The sequence below is a fragment of the Neodiprion virginianus genome, chromosome 1, assembly GCF_021901495.1.
Source record: "Neodiprion virginianus isolate iyNeoVirg1 chromosome 1, iyNeoVirg1.1, whole genome shotgun sequence".
NCBI lineage: Eukaryota > Metazoa > Arthropoda > Insecta > Hymenoptera > Diprionidae > Neodiprion > Neodiprion virginianus.
The window spans coordinates 26,101,178-26,118,038 of NC_060877.1; the positions used below are offsets into that span (position 1 = coordinate 26,101,178).

Consider the following 16,861-nt stretch of genomic DNA (forward strand, 5'->3'; position numbering starts at 1 on the left):
CAATCGAGACTCGAACCTTCCTCGAACGAGGGTCGGGGGGTCGAATCAACTCATCGACCGTTCGTCATTCGTCCAATCAGGATCGCTCTACCACGATTCTACTGCCGCTTAATGCATGAATCATGACATGCTGTGCTCGTGATTTTTGCAATATATTATACTATGCCATGAAACATCTGTTTGCAATGACATTTAAAAATAATTATATCTAAGTCCATCTCAGATGTTTTTTGTTCCAGCTTGGCCATGAAAAATTTACTATATTTAATTGACAATTGCTAATTGGAAATATCCAGCCGTCCGCGGAAGTGCAATGGGAACATTGCGGTGGCGCATGACACAACAAAATTGCGATTTGAATCATAATCAAATAGAATAAACTTAAGTACTTGACTATGATATTCCAATTAAACAAAGCTGTGTAATCGTTGATTCGTAATTCGTCTTATCTCTCTATTGGCTTAATTGTTTGCGCGCAAGTGTCGCAATTTGAAATAATCGAGTATATATACGTATAATATGTATTGTATTGTAACCAGTGAGTCTCCCTCTGTAGTGTCCATAAAAAAACATTGGATAGATAGTCACTGAGGAACACTGGTCGAATAAATGCTCTGAAGCGTTGGAAACACGGAAGGCATTGCAAAGATGCGCGAAAGTGACTTGTGATCGTGCTTGTGATGATCCAGCGTAGCAAGACGTATTGAAATTAAGGTTAATTTTTTTCCCCATTCCCGAACTAACTACCCAAATGATCATTCGGTTAGCTGGTTGCTCAAGTTTTATAAGCGTCTCATACTGTAGTTGATAAGCATTTAACAAAAAAAAAAAGTTGAAAAGGCATACTTCATTACACAATTTCACACAAGTCAAAATCGAAACCAACTATGGCAGATCTTAGAATTGGAGAGTTATCTCCTGATCAAACAGAAAAAGTTCTTCAATTTCAGGTAAATTTCCTCCTTCATACTTGAACTTTTGTCAAAGACTTACCTATCGATAAGTTAATTATCGTCACCACATTTTCCTAGGACTTGACCGGTATCGATGATTTGTCTGTGTGTCAAGATGTTCTACATCGTCACAATTGGAACTTGGAAGTAGCTGTACAGGTACATTAAACTTGCAGATCATTCATTTTCCTGATTACTTATCGACCAAGAAGCATCTTTGTTTTAATAATTGTTTTTCTTTTTTGTCAACAATCTTAACCTCCAACCCGAGCCTTTATATTTATTACTCGATGAAAATCTAGGAGCAACTCAACCTGTACGAAGGAAGACCCTCCATGTATGCGCAAGATTCACGGTCTCGGCCACCGCCAGTCATTGATGATACGGGATTTCGAATTTATTTTAACCCTCCAAACACTTCGGATAATGGCGGCAGTTTATTCTCTTATATTTACACATTGTGGTGCAATATTGTCTCTAGTATCGGACAACTACTCCTTGCTATATTTCGCTCAGACATTAGACCTAGTAAGTGTAATCATAGTGAATTGCATTAATTTATTGTTACTCTGTTGCGTAGTGATAAATGGCTAATACAGAGGTTGTGACTGCTGTCGACTTGTAACGTAGCAATCCAGGTTCATCTTTAAGATTCGACTAACATCATATGTCCATGTGTTTTACAATAACTCCGTAAAACCATTTACATATTCGCAGTATCCTCGGATCCTGTGGAGGATGTTGTAAATTTCATAAGAGTATATGAGGAGCGCTACGGAAATATCCATCCTGTATTTTATCAAGGATCCTACAGCCAAGCTATTTCTGATGCAAAACAGGAGCTCAGATTCTTACTAGTTTATTTACACAAAGACGAAGCTCAAGATATTGATCAATGGTGCAGGTAATCTTGGTTCACTGCTTGATTCAGATTTCTAACTTTCTTACTGCGTGTGGATGATTTTCAATCACATAAATATTATCTCTTAGTGTAAAAGTAATTAACATGTGCAAGAGCCACGCTCACAATCTGAAGATCCCATATTTCCACTGATAATATCAAAGTTATATACTGAAGTGTTTATAAAGCACTTTCAAAAATGAAATTTTATTATTCCTGAACGTATAATGAAAGACATGCATACATACCAAGCTATGGCATTTTCGTGATACTTAAAGCTCTTACACATCTCCGGTTGACTATATTCTATTCTGTAAGTTTTGCAGCCAGAAACAATATCTATCATATATTCATTTACTCCTCAGAAGGACTCTGGGCGATCCAGAGGTGGTGAGGTTTATCAACACTCGAACACTATTCTGGGCATGTAACGTCCAGTCTGGAGAAGGCTATAAGGTTTCAGAAGCTCTTAGGTCAGGCACTTACCCTTTCCTTGCCCTTATTGTTCTCAGGGATAACAGAATGACTATCGTTGGGCGGTGAGTGGTAAAACTACGACATATGTTACAGATTAATCATGCTGCCAGTACCTCTTAGTCAAACACATAACACAAATGCGCGTTATTGTGGTAGACTATATTTGGAATGTTCAAGACTGTTTTTGTATTTCATATAAAATAGCATCTGATAACAGATGACACATTTACCTTCAGCACCCATCAGTTATTAGGCACTATGTCATACTAAATAAAATGACACCAAAAATAGCTTAAAGGTTGATTCCACTTTAAGTACAATTTGAAGAATGGAGAATCCAGTTTATAAAATTCACTAGCCTGTGCGTACCTTCATTTATGGGGAATTCACTCTCAACAAATAAATTACTTTGTCATACCGATTCAAATTAACTGTTAATTACACAGAATATCGGATAAATTTGAATTTTTCTATTAATCATGATATTATTAAATGATCTCAGCATGGAAGGTTCACCTACACCATCTGAACTGATTCCTCGCCTGCAAACTATTATGGAAAATAACGAAATAGGTCTTATTCAGGCAAGACAAGATAGGTAAGATATAACTATTGTACATACATATCCACTTATACCTGGTAAATTATAACAAATAACAAAGAAACCCGATCGAAAATTGCATGAAGTTGAAGTTAGTACCGTTATTGTAACGACACACTGAGAAAGAAATCACTGCCTCGCAACTTTAGAATGACTTCAAAGAAGTACAGTTTCCGAAATGGCTATGTTTTACTTTTCAATATGGTTTTCTCAATCTCTTGACAATCTCAAAATTGTGAGATAACAATTTTTCCCAAACATGCATCGTTATGTCAACGATATATGAACTTCAACCTTGCACCGCAAACCAATCTTATAAAATCAGATTGCAATTCTCTTTACCCAAAATCTTCTGATATTTGGATGCTTAAGGCTTTCAATGATTTCGTTATGCTTGCAAGTGTGAGTACAATAAGGGCCAGCCCAAATTGACAGCAGGGTTTATACTGTACTCAAAGGTCTAATCAGCAAAACTAGACTTCATAGAATTAAATATTATCAAATTAATTGTATATACTGTTACATTGTTCAGGGCAGAACGTAGTGCAACTCAGTCTCTGCGTCAGCAACAAGATGAAGCTTATGAGGAATCATTAAGAGCTGACCAAGAGAAGGACCGACGAAGAGAAGAGGAGCGAAGAGCAAAAGAAGAGAAAGAAGCCAAGGAAAAAGAAGAACTCAATGCTCAAGAGCGGGAAATTCAAAGAATTCGTCAAGAGAAAGAGCTCACAGTTAAGAAAGTTCCATTAGAGCCCAACCTTTCTAACCCTAATGTGTGTCATCTTCAAATAAAACTCGGCGAAAGAACTATGAAAAGAAGATTTCTATTGTCTGACACAACCGAGGTAAATTTTTTATTGAGATATGCATCACAGTCGTCCTAACTATGTCAGTAAAATATCATCAACTATGTCAGTAAACACACATTGGAAGTACACAAAAAGATCCGTCACTTAACATGATTATTATATGTTGTGACCCTTTACATTTGTCCAAAAACTATGGACATTGACTGTCTAATTGTAAGTTTATTTTGGAACGTAATTCTCTTGAATTTTACTATTCATTTCAGGACGTGTACCATTGGATATTCTGTCAGCCAGATTCGCCAGCTAATTTTGAAATTACAACTAGTTACCCAAGAAGAATTCTTTATCCAGCCAACATTATACGGACATTGGGTGAAGCTGGATTAACACAGCGAGAAGTGCTACACGTTAATAATTTGGATGATTAACACTGACCAATATACCTACCTACATTCACTATTTTCGGTGTCACTCCGAGGAATGAATGATTCAGCGGAAAGAGACGTTTACTGAAAGATAATATATATTTGATACATTCTAGTATTTTACATACTACGCCACTGCTACACGGTAGTAAAAAAAAAAAAAACTATCGAGAGATATATAATTATTGAAGATTTGAATATGTTAAGCTTTACAAAAAGCTTCTTAATGTGTATAATATTTCTACAGAGATGTACTAAATTAATATAGTAGATACTTAACCATTTCTTCCTGCGTCACCTACAGGCAGATTTTTATACGTGATTCATTGGGTCACCTTGCTCTTTCTACAAATATGCTTCTAAACATCACAATCATTTCTATCTCCTAGAGAAAAAATTAATTTTGCACAGCTATGAATTAGTCAATTAAACCATTATGGAACATAATATATCACTCGATGCTTCGACCCATACAATAACGTATTGTTTCTCAGTTACTTCAAAACGAAATAGGCACCCATTTAAAAAGAAATCAGGGATATTGTGGAGGTTTAGGCTTAAAAAATACATGCGTTACTCGGCGAACACTATGGACTCGAAGTATAAAAGATGCAAGCTAGTCCTAATTAAGAAAAAGATACTTGAATTACTCAATCCTTATAACAAAATTATGTTATATTTAATAACGGCGGTACTCTTTACATCGAGTCTTATTATCGAACGTTATAAGCCTGATTTTAGATGAGATTTTACTTAAAATTATTGTACCGTAACATGCCTACGGAAAAGTATATATGTAATTAAAAATTTACCGTATGAATAAAAACTGAAAGTTTTCATTGCAAATCTCGCAAGGTTCGAAAAGTATCATTTTATTCTACTATTTCAACATACGGGTTTTTACTCATTTTTACGCATGATCGAATAACCATATCAATTATCTACCCCTTGTAAGCTTGAATCACGAAGTCACTCAAATGGGTGAATCGACAGAACTTGCCGCAGTAATCGTTTACATTGGGTTACTTTTTTGTACCACTAACGTCGCTAGTGTTCCTTTTGTACCGACGTGTCATTAGTTGCAGAGATGTTCAAGGTCGACTAATCGATGATCGTGCAATGTGACAAGTGATTCGTAGAAAGTTTTCACTGCCGCCCTCCCTCCACCGTCTTCAGTGCATGCAGCTGTTTATGTACATGGAGTTCGAGCACTTTGTGTGGTCATGTGTAGTTTCCATGCGCAAGGTAGTACTGCGCCAATGATATGGCTGCACAATCTACGTGATAACACGACGTGACACTACCTGCACTTTCCAGAGTACAGTTGTTAGTCTAGTCCACGAGTGATGGAACTTATTGTTTTTCCGTTTCGGAATACAGTGTCAGCAGTACGAGAACCATTTCAGTACGCCAACAGTACTTCCTCTAGTGTACGAAATTTTGTACATGAAAACATTTATCTCATAGGATGTAGAATGTTATTGCGAATAGTCGGATGCATCTCATGTAATTATTTCCATGTCGTCCGGTGTTAAACCATAGAGGTATTTGTCAAACTCGCGTATACGGTTGTGTCGGACTAATAGTAGTCTTTCATTATGACAACGTGCAAGTATTTTCTACAAGGCAATTGTCGTTTCGGCCAATATTGTCGATTCGCACATACAGCCAATACAAATTACGGTAAGCATTTCGTATGAGAATAGGTTATATGAATCTGCATAAAATCTTCTAGTTTTACCTACCGTCGACCGTGTGATGTTAATGTAACTGTTATTAATTTCAATTTGTAGGTGATAACTCGGCCCTGGCAAACAAGCCCAGTTACACAGGAGTAAAGACATTAGCGTGCGTATATAAACATGTTCCAATACATTTAACAAAGACCCGATGTTCCTAACTCGAGAAAATGATCAAACCTTTATTATTAGCTTTGCAGTTGCTGAGGAAGTCTTGTTCGTTGAACGAGGTGGACAATGGCCGTTATCTTGTTTCGGTCCATTCAAAGAACGACCGTGTATACCAGGCATGGAAGACTTTTCACCTGATGAATTTCATTGGGAAATATATCAAGCACAAAAAAATGGCACCGTCGAACAGACTGTACGAGTCGCAGTTTTTTTGTAGTCACTTTTTACCATTAAGTTTTGACTGGTTTGACTTTATTTTTTCTTAAAATTTCTGAGCACCTACCTTATGTTACCCTGTTAATCGTGTGTTTCGTAAATTTACAGAAACTTCAATTCCAACAATTGTGTCAAGATATGAAAGCTAAACGTGACCTTTTGAAGAATCCTACGCAAGAAATTGCAGCTATGCTGGTAAGGCTTTTATTTAGTTAGGTGCTCTCATATCATTGAAAAATTCTGATAAAACCTCTGCAAACATGTATGGATAAATTTGACACAAGTGAATTATATGCTTACAGGAATATCTTCAAAAAAGTGGGCAAGATAACACTTTTAATACAAATAATTCCTTGACGAAACATTCAAATTTCTCATTTGCTACTCCTCAATTGGCAATACCCAGCACGGGTACACCTGCATCGAACTTGTTTACTTCAAAGCCATTTAATGCCATCAACACTTCCAATCCCTTTGGAGGAGCGACATCAACGTTCGGTGCTACAGGCCCAACAATTTTCGCCTTTAGCAGTCCAACGAACAGTTCAACTTTTGGCGCAAAGCCAAATTTTGGTGCCAATCCTGTTTTTGGAGGTACTGGAAATCCTGTGTCGTCATTTGGTACTGCTGTCAACAATCCAAGTTCAGTATTTGCTGGTGGAAATCAGAATGCTTCATCTTTCGGGAATACTGCTGCTCAAAATCCGCCCGCTTTTAATGCCCAGCCTGTATTTGGTCAATCTAGTGCATTTGGTACTTCAAATTCAGAGAACACCCCTTTTGGAAGACTGCAATCGACTCAATCAAATACAATATTTGGTGGAACCACGACACTGACCAATTCCGTATTTGGTGGAACAGCACCGACTGCAGCAACTACCTCAATTTTTGCTAGTACCCAACCTGCTACAACGTCATTGTTTGGTGGGGTATCCCAACAAACTGCAAGTTCTATTTTTGGTGGATCATCAATGACGGGGAATAGCTCATTGGGATCTGCGCAGACTTCTCTATTCGGACAACCAAAGACTGGTACGATTTTTGGTGGCGGTCCAGTATTTGGTGGGGCTCCAACCTTCGGTGCGCAATCAACCCCAGGAATATTTGGTGGGCAATCAACCTTTGGGAGTGTTCCTACAACTTCAAGTAATGTTTTTGGTGGGACAACTGCGGCTACACCAACGTTTGGATCCATTGGACACACTGCTCCTACATCATTTAGCTCTGTGGTCAAATCTCAGACAGCCAATTTCAGCAATAACCAAAATCCGCCCCCATTTGGGTCACCAGTATCTACATCTAGTGCAAGCCCATTTAATTCTATAGTATCCACAGGTAGCACACCATTCGTTAAATCTCCAGGGCCATTTACTACTGCTACAGTTGCGTTAACTCCGTTTTCTGGAGCTAATCGGTTCGGATCTGTTGGTCAAACGATAGACTCAACTGTAGGATTTGGCGCAACTCCAACACAGTCAGAAACGCCATTTGGGACTACTCATGCAGTTGATATTTCACCATTCAACCAAGGATCATCATTCGGAGGTGTGCCAAATTCTTCGCCATTTTCTACTACCAATACTATCGTTTCCACAGCCGCCAGTCCATTTGCAAATCAGTCACAGCTGACTAGCAATTCACCTTTCGTAGGATCTAATTTGACCAGCCAAGGATCCGTGCTCACATCATCGCAAACTACGTTGTTTGCTAATTCACCATTTGCATCTGTGCAGAGGGAGATTGAGAGTATTGATGAAAGTTCTTATACAATTGAAGGACAGCTAACAGATGATGAAAAAGCCGTGTACTTAGCTAAACAGTTTACGTTAGGCAGGATTCCATTGAAACCACCTACAAAAGAACTACGTTAATTCATCAACAGCAATAAAAATTTTACTAGCATACTTTACAGTTGTGAGCTACTGGTTGAAACAGTGGTTTGTGATGTTTAAATCGAGCTAAACTTCATAATTCTTTGAATTAAAGTCTTTTCTGGATTTTTTATTTAGCATTTAATATGCATTAGAAATCTAACACGGTATTAGCTCTGCATATTTTTTTGGATTCGAAGACCTTTCAATGTTTAAATTTGTCAAACCATGAGTGTATGATCTATCGATGCCATGAAAACGTGTTTGAAGTGTATTAGTAGTACATAGCTCTCTAAAAACTCATTGATCAAGGTCCAGCCCACGTTTATTGTTAGTAGTGCAACGAAATTAACTTTAAAACGATATTTTTAAGTATCGAACTTTGATACAATAGAGAATAAAAATATATTTATTAAATATTGAGTAATATTTTACCCAAACCTTTATTTAGCAAACAACGAGAATTGAAGTTATTCAAGGATATTAACACTGCTCGTTCTGTGTGTCAGTTACATAGTAACAAATTGCCTAATTATAATTTTCAGGCATTGTCGAATTAATTCAGTAACATGATTATATTCATTTTCCTTTACTCTGAAGTCTGTCAATCTTGCGAAACAGGTAGTGGGATTTTATCTACTATTTGTTTAGGATTAGGTCTTGCTTTGGCCTTCTCACGAGCACAATGCGCATGACTGTGCGCTCTCAACGAATTGAAAACCTTGTTATTCAATTTCATATCAAAACTGCCAGCATCGCCTGTTTTTATTCCAGGTGGAAAAGCAAGTACTCTACAAGCATTGATTCTGGATGACATCAGCATGTCATGTTTTGTAATGATCTCCGATCCCTCACCAACTCTCTTATATCCGCAACGTGGAATGGAAGCGTACTCTTTTTCCACGCTCTGAAAATATCGTAATGGTACTTATAATTTTCTCTCACATAAGGATGGTTGTTTTTACAGTACATTGTGTAAATATTCAGATATTCACCACAAATCTATCCCAGTCTCTATTTTCCTCGTCTACTTCAGGCTTACGTTCATCAGGTTCGACAGATGGACACGTTCGATAATTTGAATAGGAAACATTAACTACGATGGGAAAGAGAAGTAAAACGTATTTATCGCGAGCTTCAACAGTCTTGCATTGTTTAACGCACCTTTGGAGAAGCCATTGAATTTATCTTCAGTACGTTTAAGCATTGAGTCATATTCTCGATTGAACTGAGCTTGCAACGTTTGTGCAATCACTGCATCACTATCCGTGTCATCGAGCTCTAACAATCCGCACTCTTCTGGTGTTGGTTCTGGCATTACCAGGTCTGCGTGTTTACGGATTTCTCTGAAAAATAATAAATATCAAACCTGTGTAAGGAAAAACACTAAATGTAACGCAGAACTCGTAATGGCATCAGGAAACTTGAACAGTAGATAACTATTTACTTTTCTTGTAAGTCTTTAGCCACTTCCTCTGACATTATTTCAGTAAGACTGACTGCTGTCGCGGGTGGTTGAATTTTACCCCATGGTGATGACATCTTGATGATAATAATTTAAATTTATAATTAGATATAAATATTAATAATATAAACTGAAACACAAAACGATGTATCAGTGGACTGTGATTTTGTTGGCGTTAACTTACAACAAACGCAATTCGAAAATGTTATTCAGTCGTCAATCGATTGCGCCATAATTGTACATATACATACTGTATGAATACGTTGGAAAGACCTTGTCGAGGGTGAATTGATCTATGCATATTTCTACATACTATTTATGACAGAGTACAATCCTGTATTACGTTAAAATAATCTTACCTCAAAATAAATTCGAATATTACAATTTGAACAAGTAGAGTCTTACTGATTTTTAACCAAGGAGTGAACTAAGTTTTTATTGCGTTGACACTGGTAATGGCTTCCAACAATACGCGGATAGGCCTCACAGGTGGCAGGTCCAGCGCCACGGTTTTCAAACGTCAAAAATGTCTTGTCGTAGAAACAGAATATCTTGTGGGTGGGAACGTATTTTACGATGCTCATTCGCCGGATAAAATACGGAAGAGCATCTTCGGCACAGAAATATCCGGGAAAATCTTAACCTTTGTATTTAATCCTTGCAGTGAATTTGGATTTTTTCCTCATGATTTGAGGTATTACAAAAATCTTTTACTCATAAATTTCCGGTCAGATGAAATAGTTTTGAACGTGTTAATATGGTGAGATTCGGTGTTTTAGAACAGCCAGAAAGCAAAAAACGTCATAATTGAAATATAAGGTACAGATTTATTGACAATGAAGTTTGTAAAATCATATCATATCTCCTTAAAAGTAATGTTTAGAATCTCAAGGGCAGTATTCAGCCTTCAATTTCTCCAAGGTATATCTGTTTGTCACTGGAGCCGGAAACAACTGAAACATGAGAATTATATTAGACTCCTGCCTGCACAAGATGAATTGCTTTTACTTACCGATTGGTTCTTTTGGATGAAAATCAACATCGTTAATTGATCCATTATGACCAGGGAGCTTGTAAAGGATACGTCGGCTTGTCGTGTCCCAGATATAGTGAAATCTATCTGACGATCCTGAAGACACTTTGCTGCCATCTGGTGACCATGCACACCTCAGAAGGTTCTGCAAAGCATTGTTCAATCAACATTACGAAAATTGGACAATTGCATAAAAAGAAAATGAAAAAATGCTATGTGGTTTAACTTCACCTTCTCGAAATTATGCTGATGGCCGGATAAAATTTTTACACATCTTTCATAGGGTCCAAAAGGACGGACGTCCCATATTTTAAGGGTGTTGTCCATTGAATTCGATAATATGTAAGAACCATCTGGACTCAGGCTCAAACCAGTAACCGTATCTGTGTGACCCTTCAATCTATAGAGCACTGCGTTTTTTCGTAAGTCCCAAACTTTAATGTCGTTGTCAATACCCCCGCTGATGACTTGTTCCGCTGTATCATTGAATGTCACAGCAGTTACCTATACATACAAAAGTAAAAATAACCTTGAGATGTATGTAGATCAGAGTAAGGAGAGAATGTAAAAATTTAAGAACTTTGTACAAATGGTTTTATGCATATTATTTGTGTAATCGATCTATAGCAACAGTAATGAATGTTGTCTGTCTCTACTCCTGAGATGGCACTCTAAACTCAATGTGTGGATAAATCATGATTATTATGTACCCAAAACTCTATAAAACTACTGTAGGTTTGATGGACATATCACTAATATTTGGGTTATCGATTTCTTTCTATACTTGGCATTTGATTGGAAGAGCTTTTAGCTTCTGTGATCCATCTGATGAATTTCTGACTGATTTAAAATTCATTGATAAAACCGTATCCACGTCTTATCTGATATACAAGACACAATGCATACCTGGTAGGTATTATTAAGAGTCTGACACTGGCCCCTTTTTCTTGGATCCCAGACACGAATAGTGCTATCATCACTGCCAGAACAAAGTTGTGTAGGTCCTCTCCGAGCTCCGGATATAGAATTAACAAACGATGTGTGTCCTTTGAGTTTCTTTATTCTGTATCCAGATCCGAGATCCCAGAGTCCCAGGGTCATATCTGTGCTTGCAGTGTACAAGTTACTGCCATCTGGGCTGAAGTGCATTTCCATCACTGCGCCGCTATGGCCCGACATTACAGCAATGTTCTCACATTCGCCATAGACGTTCCATATAACTGTTATCATGGGGCAGTTTTATAATATAATAATTGAATATATATTAGAGTTTATCCGACATGCAATATTGAAACATGTTGCATAGTATTTACTCACATATTTGTCTGTCAAAACCCGTCGATGCGAGGTATTGACCCTCCGGATGAAACTCAACAGAGAAAATATCTCCTTGGTGTCCTTCAAGGAGCATAATTGGCGCCATAAGTGATGAAGTTCTGGGAGGGCCCTGTGATAAGAATTATCCGATTTAGTTCCAAGTAATAAAAGTGTCTCAATTCGTCTCTCAGAGAAATATAAGTGAGGTTATATTTACACTTTGGATCACCGCCTTTTCTCTACTGCTGAAAACCACTTCATTTTTCGTTCTTTTCGAAGCTGGCACCAATGCTAGAATCTCATCACCTTTTCTCTTGTCTAAGATCGGCATTGTTATTGTAAAATTGTAAAATGTCTGTTCACAAACAACCAACCAGCGAGCAGCCGAACTGTGCATATATCATCCCAAAGTAAAAAGACACTAGCGTTTTGTGATTGCGAATTGGGTGGTACGCTGACATCTGTGCAACAGCCGGTCAGTATGGGTTCTGCATTACTTACTGATGCGAGGTCTTCCATTGTTTTTCTATGTGACGCACTGATGATTGATACACACGATTGTTTTTGTTATGAATCGCTTACATCAGGACGATATTAGTAGTTGAACAAGTAAAAAATAAGGCAACTATTGATATTGTATAATTTATTAAATACTTAGATTACTTAACTATCTATTTACTTTGCACAGTAGCATTAATTTTCATCTATTTAGATTTTAATGTTTTAAACATTATCATCGCAGTGCCAACATTTACCGTATTAAGAGGACGAAAAGATTGGCAACATCAAGTATGTACATGTTTATTCTGTATCAGTTACCTGAGGATACTAAACTGATTTGATCTATATAAATAATAGGAAATAACATTTTTATCGCGCTATACATACGTTCGTAGATGCGTTCAACAGTTGAACGAGTACATTTAACGACGGCGAATATAACTCAGTTTGTGTATTCTTTTGTACATTTTCAAATCTACGGAATAGTACATACATACGTATGTAACATAGGTATATACTTATCGCGAAGCAAACTTATTTTACACGCAAAGTAATCTACAGTGTTGCAAGCTGGAAAATTATGTTATAAAATTGGTGCTACTTAAGTGATCCGCAAAATCAATTAAATGTTATTATCCACAAAAAATGTACACAGGACAATCCACTTGTCGCATACCCCATGATGGCTCTTAGGGATGATCTAAAGTAGGCTTGTAGAATTGATGAGTGTAATTTCTCAGCACATTGATTCTTTATAGGAGCATCGTCGTTGGATTTTCCATGAAACTTTTGAATGCTGTGAGCCATTGAGCTCCAACCGCTCCATCCACAGTGCGATGATCACAGCTGGCTGTAACGCTCATGAAGTTTGCAGTTTCGAATCTGTGAAATTTTACAGTAACAATATGATGGAAAAAAGTGCTCGATTAACTGAAAATAAGTCTAATAAGACTAGTTTAGGTACTATTAGGAGATTTCTTAGTTTACCCTTTTTCGTTTTTCGCTGGAATCAATCGAGATTCGGTCGTACCAACAGCCAGAATGATGGACTGTGGTGGATTTATGATTGCGGAGAAGGTTTTAATACCGAACATTCCTAAGTTTGATACAGTAATCGTTCCACCTTGGAATTCGTTAGGCTGTAGCTTCCCATCTCTCGCCTTTGCTGCCAAAGCTTTCACTTCTTTGCTGATTTGTACAATACCCTTTGTGTCAGCTGCGAATACAATCGGAGTGATAAGACCATTGTCTGTACTTACAGCGACGCTTACATCCACATTGTGATACCTGAAGAGGAGGAAAAGAAAATGTAATATTAATTTAGTTGAGATGCCTAGGTTAGGAAATTCATTGTTTTGGTATACAATTGGTACGAAACACTACTTATTTCATTCTGCGATCACTCCCGTTCAATTATAAATTACTTTTCATATCATTATGAGAACTCACTGTCTAATGACATCCCCAAGCCAAGCAGTGTTGCCATCAGGAACTTTTTTCGAAGCCATTGCGATGCCTTTGATGATGATGTCATTTACGCTAAGTTTCACTTGATCTTTTTCTAACATTTTGTTGAATTGTTCCCTCATTTGTAAGGCAGCGTCCATCTTAATGTCAACTGTCAAATAATAGTGTGGAATATTCTGTTTGCTTTCAAGCAATCGTTTTGCTATTACCCCTCGGATATTTGACACTGGAATATCTGTGTATACACCTCCAGCTGCAGGTGCTGAAGTTGGCGCGCCAACAGACGAAGAGGGAGCTGCAGCAGAAGCACCTGCAAGGTCTTTGGAAGTCACTGAAGCGTATAATCCTGAACCCTTAAGACCCTATTTGAGACAGAAAATCCATTATCTTCGAAACTAAAAGTATCCTGAGATTCAGAAGAGCTGTTACTAAACATTTCTTCTTCACTAATATCCTACATATTAGAAAAAAATTCTTTGTTTCTAAGCAACAAAACTATTACTACAGTTTGATAAATCTATTTTTTCACCTCTTCAATTTGTCGATCTCATATCTTGACAAGTCGATCAATAATATTTCACTCACTTGTAAACTGAGCCCCTTTTCACCTGCAAGCCGCCTAGCTAACGGACTTGCAAAGACCCTGTCACCAGACATAGATGTAGGGGTTGCTGTAGCAGCTGGAGCTGGAGTCGGAGTTGGGGCTGGAGCAGCCGCTGCTGGGGCAGTTGAAGCCGGAGCTGCTGGAGCCGGAGGCGAGGCTGATGCTGTTGGAGCAGCTGTTGCTCCATCAGCTTTATAGTTTTTGAAAGCCGCAACGCTCGCCTCATCGGAAACAATGATACAAACAAGTTGGCCAATCGGAACATTTTTAGTACCAGCAGGCACGATTATTTTTGCCAGGTAGCCTTCCTCCGGAGTTTCAAATCCCATTGTGGCTTTGTCAGTTTCAATTTCAGCTAGGAGATCACCTTCGTTCAGCTTGTCACCTATGGAAAAAAAATTGTCACATGAAAATGATTAAAGATTGGTGTCAGTATAGATTGAATAGGCTTGCAAAATGTTTTCAACTTTACTAATATTATCTTCTTAATAAAGGATTGGATCTGTCGAAATCTGGGCTCTACTCAAGAATGTTAGCAGATGATTGTAAAAGAATTTTCAGTTGAAATTCGAAGTAACTTTTATATATTAGAATACACATGTTGAGAGTTGATATTTATAAGTAATTTTGCAAAGTTCACCTTCTTTCTTATGCCAACTAACTATAGACCCAGTTTCCATGGTAGGTGAGAGAGCGGGTAGCATAACGGACACGTGATCCGGATAATCTGCGTAGAACCTCAACTGCTGTATCCATGCTGTCACTGCACGAGGGCTGTGACATAACTGAGGCCTGATCAACAATTGTATCATGTATAAGATTGTTTTTTTTTCCAGGATTCGAGTTGGCAAAAAGTAATTCTCAACAGTATCTATCCATCGTATCAAATTTACAGTAAAAACTGGAGGTGTCATATGCTATTTAATTGAAAAAAGGTACAGAGAAAAGATGAAAAAACCACACACTTCTCTGTAACTACAAAGATACAAAGTGTGATTGAATTTCGTGAACTCAAGTAATAATCGATGGACACCAGGCTTGAAAATATTCTCAACTTGTGGATTTAAAAATTATTTTTTTTTAGTTTTATCATTGCACACATGGTAATGTATAATAATTGTGATCACGATGATGATATGAACCGTTATCAAAGATGACGAAGTTACAAACCTCAGTGACAATAAATAAGAACAAAAAAATGTGAACAGGAGTAGAAGAGGAGGAAGCGAGAGTTAAATGATTTGAATAGGAAATAGAAACATACGTAACGTGACGTAACCTCAAAATCACGACGATCAATGTTACGTTACGGTGGTGTTATAACAATTTGTAAAAGGTGTGAGAGAATGAAGATTGATTCATGGGATATACGAAGCTGCGTTGAGATACCTTTGCAGATGTTTTCTGTGAATACATTCGACTGCCAAACATCGTACGACATTCGTCCGTACAACATTTCGAAACGTGACGCGCACCAGATCGGATCGGAGGCTCGTTGTGGTGCGTAACATCTCTACGGTGTTGATAATTTTCAACAGTTCTATTTGTAAAGTTTCACCCGCGGGTATGTAATTCGAATTTGAACCCTAATTCTTCTCAACGGCCAAGGGTATCACTTTTTGGTCAATCGGTCAGTGACGGATCGTAAGATGGCAATGGCAAATTAGAGGTCGTCTGCAAGGTCACGTGGGCACAAGCACAGTTTTCATTGAATATGACGTAACCACATGCCGCAGAATGCGGGGATATGATTGGTTGGCAACAGACTGGTCTTTCACTCCTAAAAACTCCACTTTGCCTTACGACGTCAACGGCGCTGATGCTGTCCGCCTGACGTAGCCTGACGTAGCCTGACGTTGCAGGGCGGTAGGGTTTAATTAAACTACCCACAGCAACGAACCGAGGATTAAATACGATAATCATCGATACTGGAACCGCATTGCAGAGTTCGGTTGACGTGGAAATTAACATGTCGAGATTGTCGGTTACAAGACCCTCGAGCGACGCTGATGAAGATCCTAACGTAAAGACGGATCAGGGACGGTTTACTTTTTCAAACGGTGACACCTTCTCCGGTGGATACATGATCGTCAAGGATATTCGATCGATTATGAGACAAGGTTTGAAATTTCTAGCCGTGTATGGTGTTAAATTTTTGTCGCGAATACTCGAGGTTTCGTCTTTCTTTTCCTAAGAGATTCAACGTTGGATATAATATAGCTTTTTACCGAAGTAAAAAATTTTAAAGTCGTGTATTAAGTATGTATGTGGCTTATTTTGATTTTACTTTCATCACGATCATCTTATTCAG

The 16,861-nt window shown here is 37.9% G+C and overlaps 5 protein-coding genes across 8 annotated transcripts; 2 read left to right on the forward strand and 3 right to left on the reverse strand.

The window, feature by feature from the left end:
* Positions 1 to 395: 395 nt before the first annotated feature.
* Positions 396 to 5,015, forward strand: LOC124305313 (FAS-associated factor 2). Its single transcript, XM_046764581.1, has 8 exons — positions 396 to 950; positions 1,032 to 1,112; positions 1,256 to 1,481; positions 1,671 to 1,857; positions 2,220 to 2,393; positions 2,834 to 2,929; positions 3,465 to 3,777; positions 4,005 to 5,015. The coding sequence occupies exons 1-8, from the start codon at positions 888 to 890 to the stop codon at positions 4,167 to 4,169; spliced, it is 1,305 nt and encodes a 434-aa protein (XP_046620537.1). The 5' UTR covers positions 396 to 887; the 3' UTR covers positions 4,170 to 5,015.
* Positions 5,016 to 5,272: 257 nt separating this feature from the next.
* Positions 5,273 to 8,580, forward strand: LOC124305301 (nucleoporin NSP1-like). 2 transcript variants are annotated; one of them, XM_046764558.1, is made up of 5 exons: positions 5,273 to 5,849; positions 5,960 to 6,014; positions 6,098 to 6,269; positions 6,401 to 6,487; positions 6,595 to 8,580. In XM_046764558.1, exons 1-5 carry the CDS (start codon positions 5,765 to 5,767, stop codon positions 8,161 to 8,163), a joined length of 1,968 nt encoding a protein of 655 aa, XP_046620514.1. In that variant the 5' UTR covers positions 5,273 to 5,764; the 3' UTR covers positions 8,164 to 8,580. The 2 variants fall into 2 exon arrangements, with proteins under 2 accessions (XP_046620514.1, XP_046620521.1); XM_046764565.1 differs by lacking the exons at positions 5,273 to 5,849; positions 5,960 to 6,014; positions 6,098 to 6,269 and adding an exon at positions 6,302 to 6,320.
* Positions 8,572 to 10,106, reverse strand: LOC124305317 (serine/threonine-protein kinase RIO3-like). 3 transcript variants are annotated; one of them, XM_046764595.1, is made up of 5 exons: positions 9,988 to 10,106; positions 9,611 to 9,705; positions 9,328 to 9,509; positions 9,159 to 9,259; positions 8,572 to 9,070 (listed from the first exon to the last, which is right to left on the reverse strand). In XM_046764595.1, exons 2-5 carry the CDS (start codon positions 9,703 to 9,705, stop codon positions 8,768 to 8,770), a joined length of 681 nt encoding a protein of 226 aa, XP_046620551.1. In that variant the 5' UTR covers positions 9,988 to 10,106; the 3' UTR covers positions 8,572 to 8,767. The 3 variants fall into 3 exon arrangements, with proteins under 3 accessions (XP_046620551.1, XP_046620562.1, XP_046620571.1); XM_046764606.1 differs by having other exon boundaries at positions 9,611 to 9,758; positions 9,988 to 10,105; XM_046764615.1 differs by lacking the exon at positions 9,611 to 9,705.
* Positions 10,107 to 10,435: 329 nt separating this feature from the next.
* Positions 10,436 to 12,424, reverse strand: LOC124304580 (U5 small nuclear ribonucleoprotein 40 kDa protein). The gene is made up of 6 exons (XM_046762990.1): positions 12,196 to 12,424; positions 11,979 to 12,108; positions 11,568 to 11,881; positions 10,893 to 11,165; positions 10,641 to 10,806; positions 10,436 to 10,581 (listed from the first exon to the last, which is right to left on the reverse strand). The coding sequence occupies exons 1-6, from the start codon at positions 12,373 to 12,375 to the stop codon at positions 10,529 to 10,531; spliced, it is 1,116 nt and encodes a 371-aa protein (XP_046618946.1). The 5' UTR covers positions 12,376 to 12,424; the 3' UTR covers positions 10,436 to 10,528.
* A 180-nt stretch (positions 12,425 to 12,604) lies between these two features.
* On the reverse strand, positions 12,605 to 16,240 carry LOC124301021 (dihydrolipoyllysine-residue acetyltransferase component of pyruvate dehydrogenase complex, mitochondrial). The gene is made up of 6 exons (XM_046755657.1): positions 15,940 to 16,240; positions 15,191 to 15,342; positions 14,532 to 14,935; positions 13,929 to 14,308; positions 13,467 to 13,766; positions 12,605 to 13,361 (listed from the first exon to the last, which is right to left on the reverse strand). Exons 1-6 carry the CDS (start codon positions 16,059 to 16,061, stop codon positions 13,232 to 13,234), a joined length of 1,488 nt encoding a protein of 495 aa, XP_046611613.1. The 5' UTR covers positions 16,062 to 16,240; the 3' UTR covers positions 12,605 to 13,231.
* Positions 16,241 to 16,861: the final 621 nt, after the last annotated feature.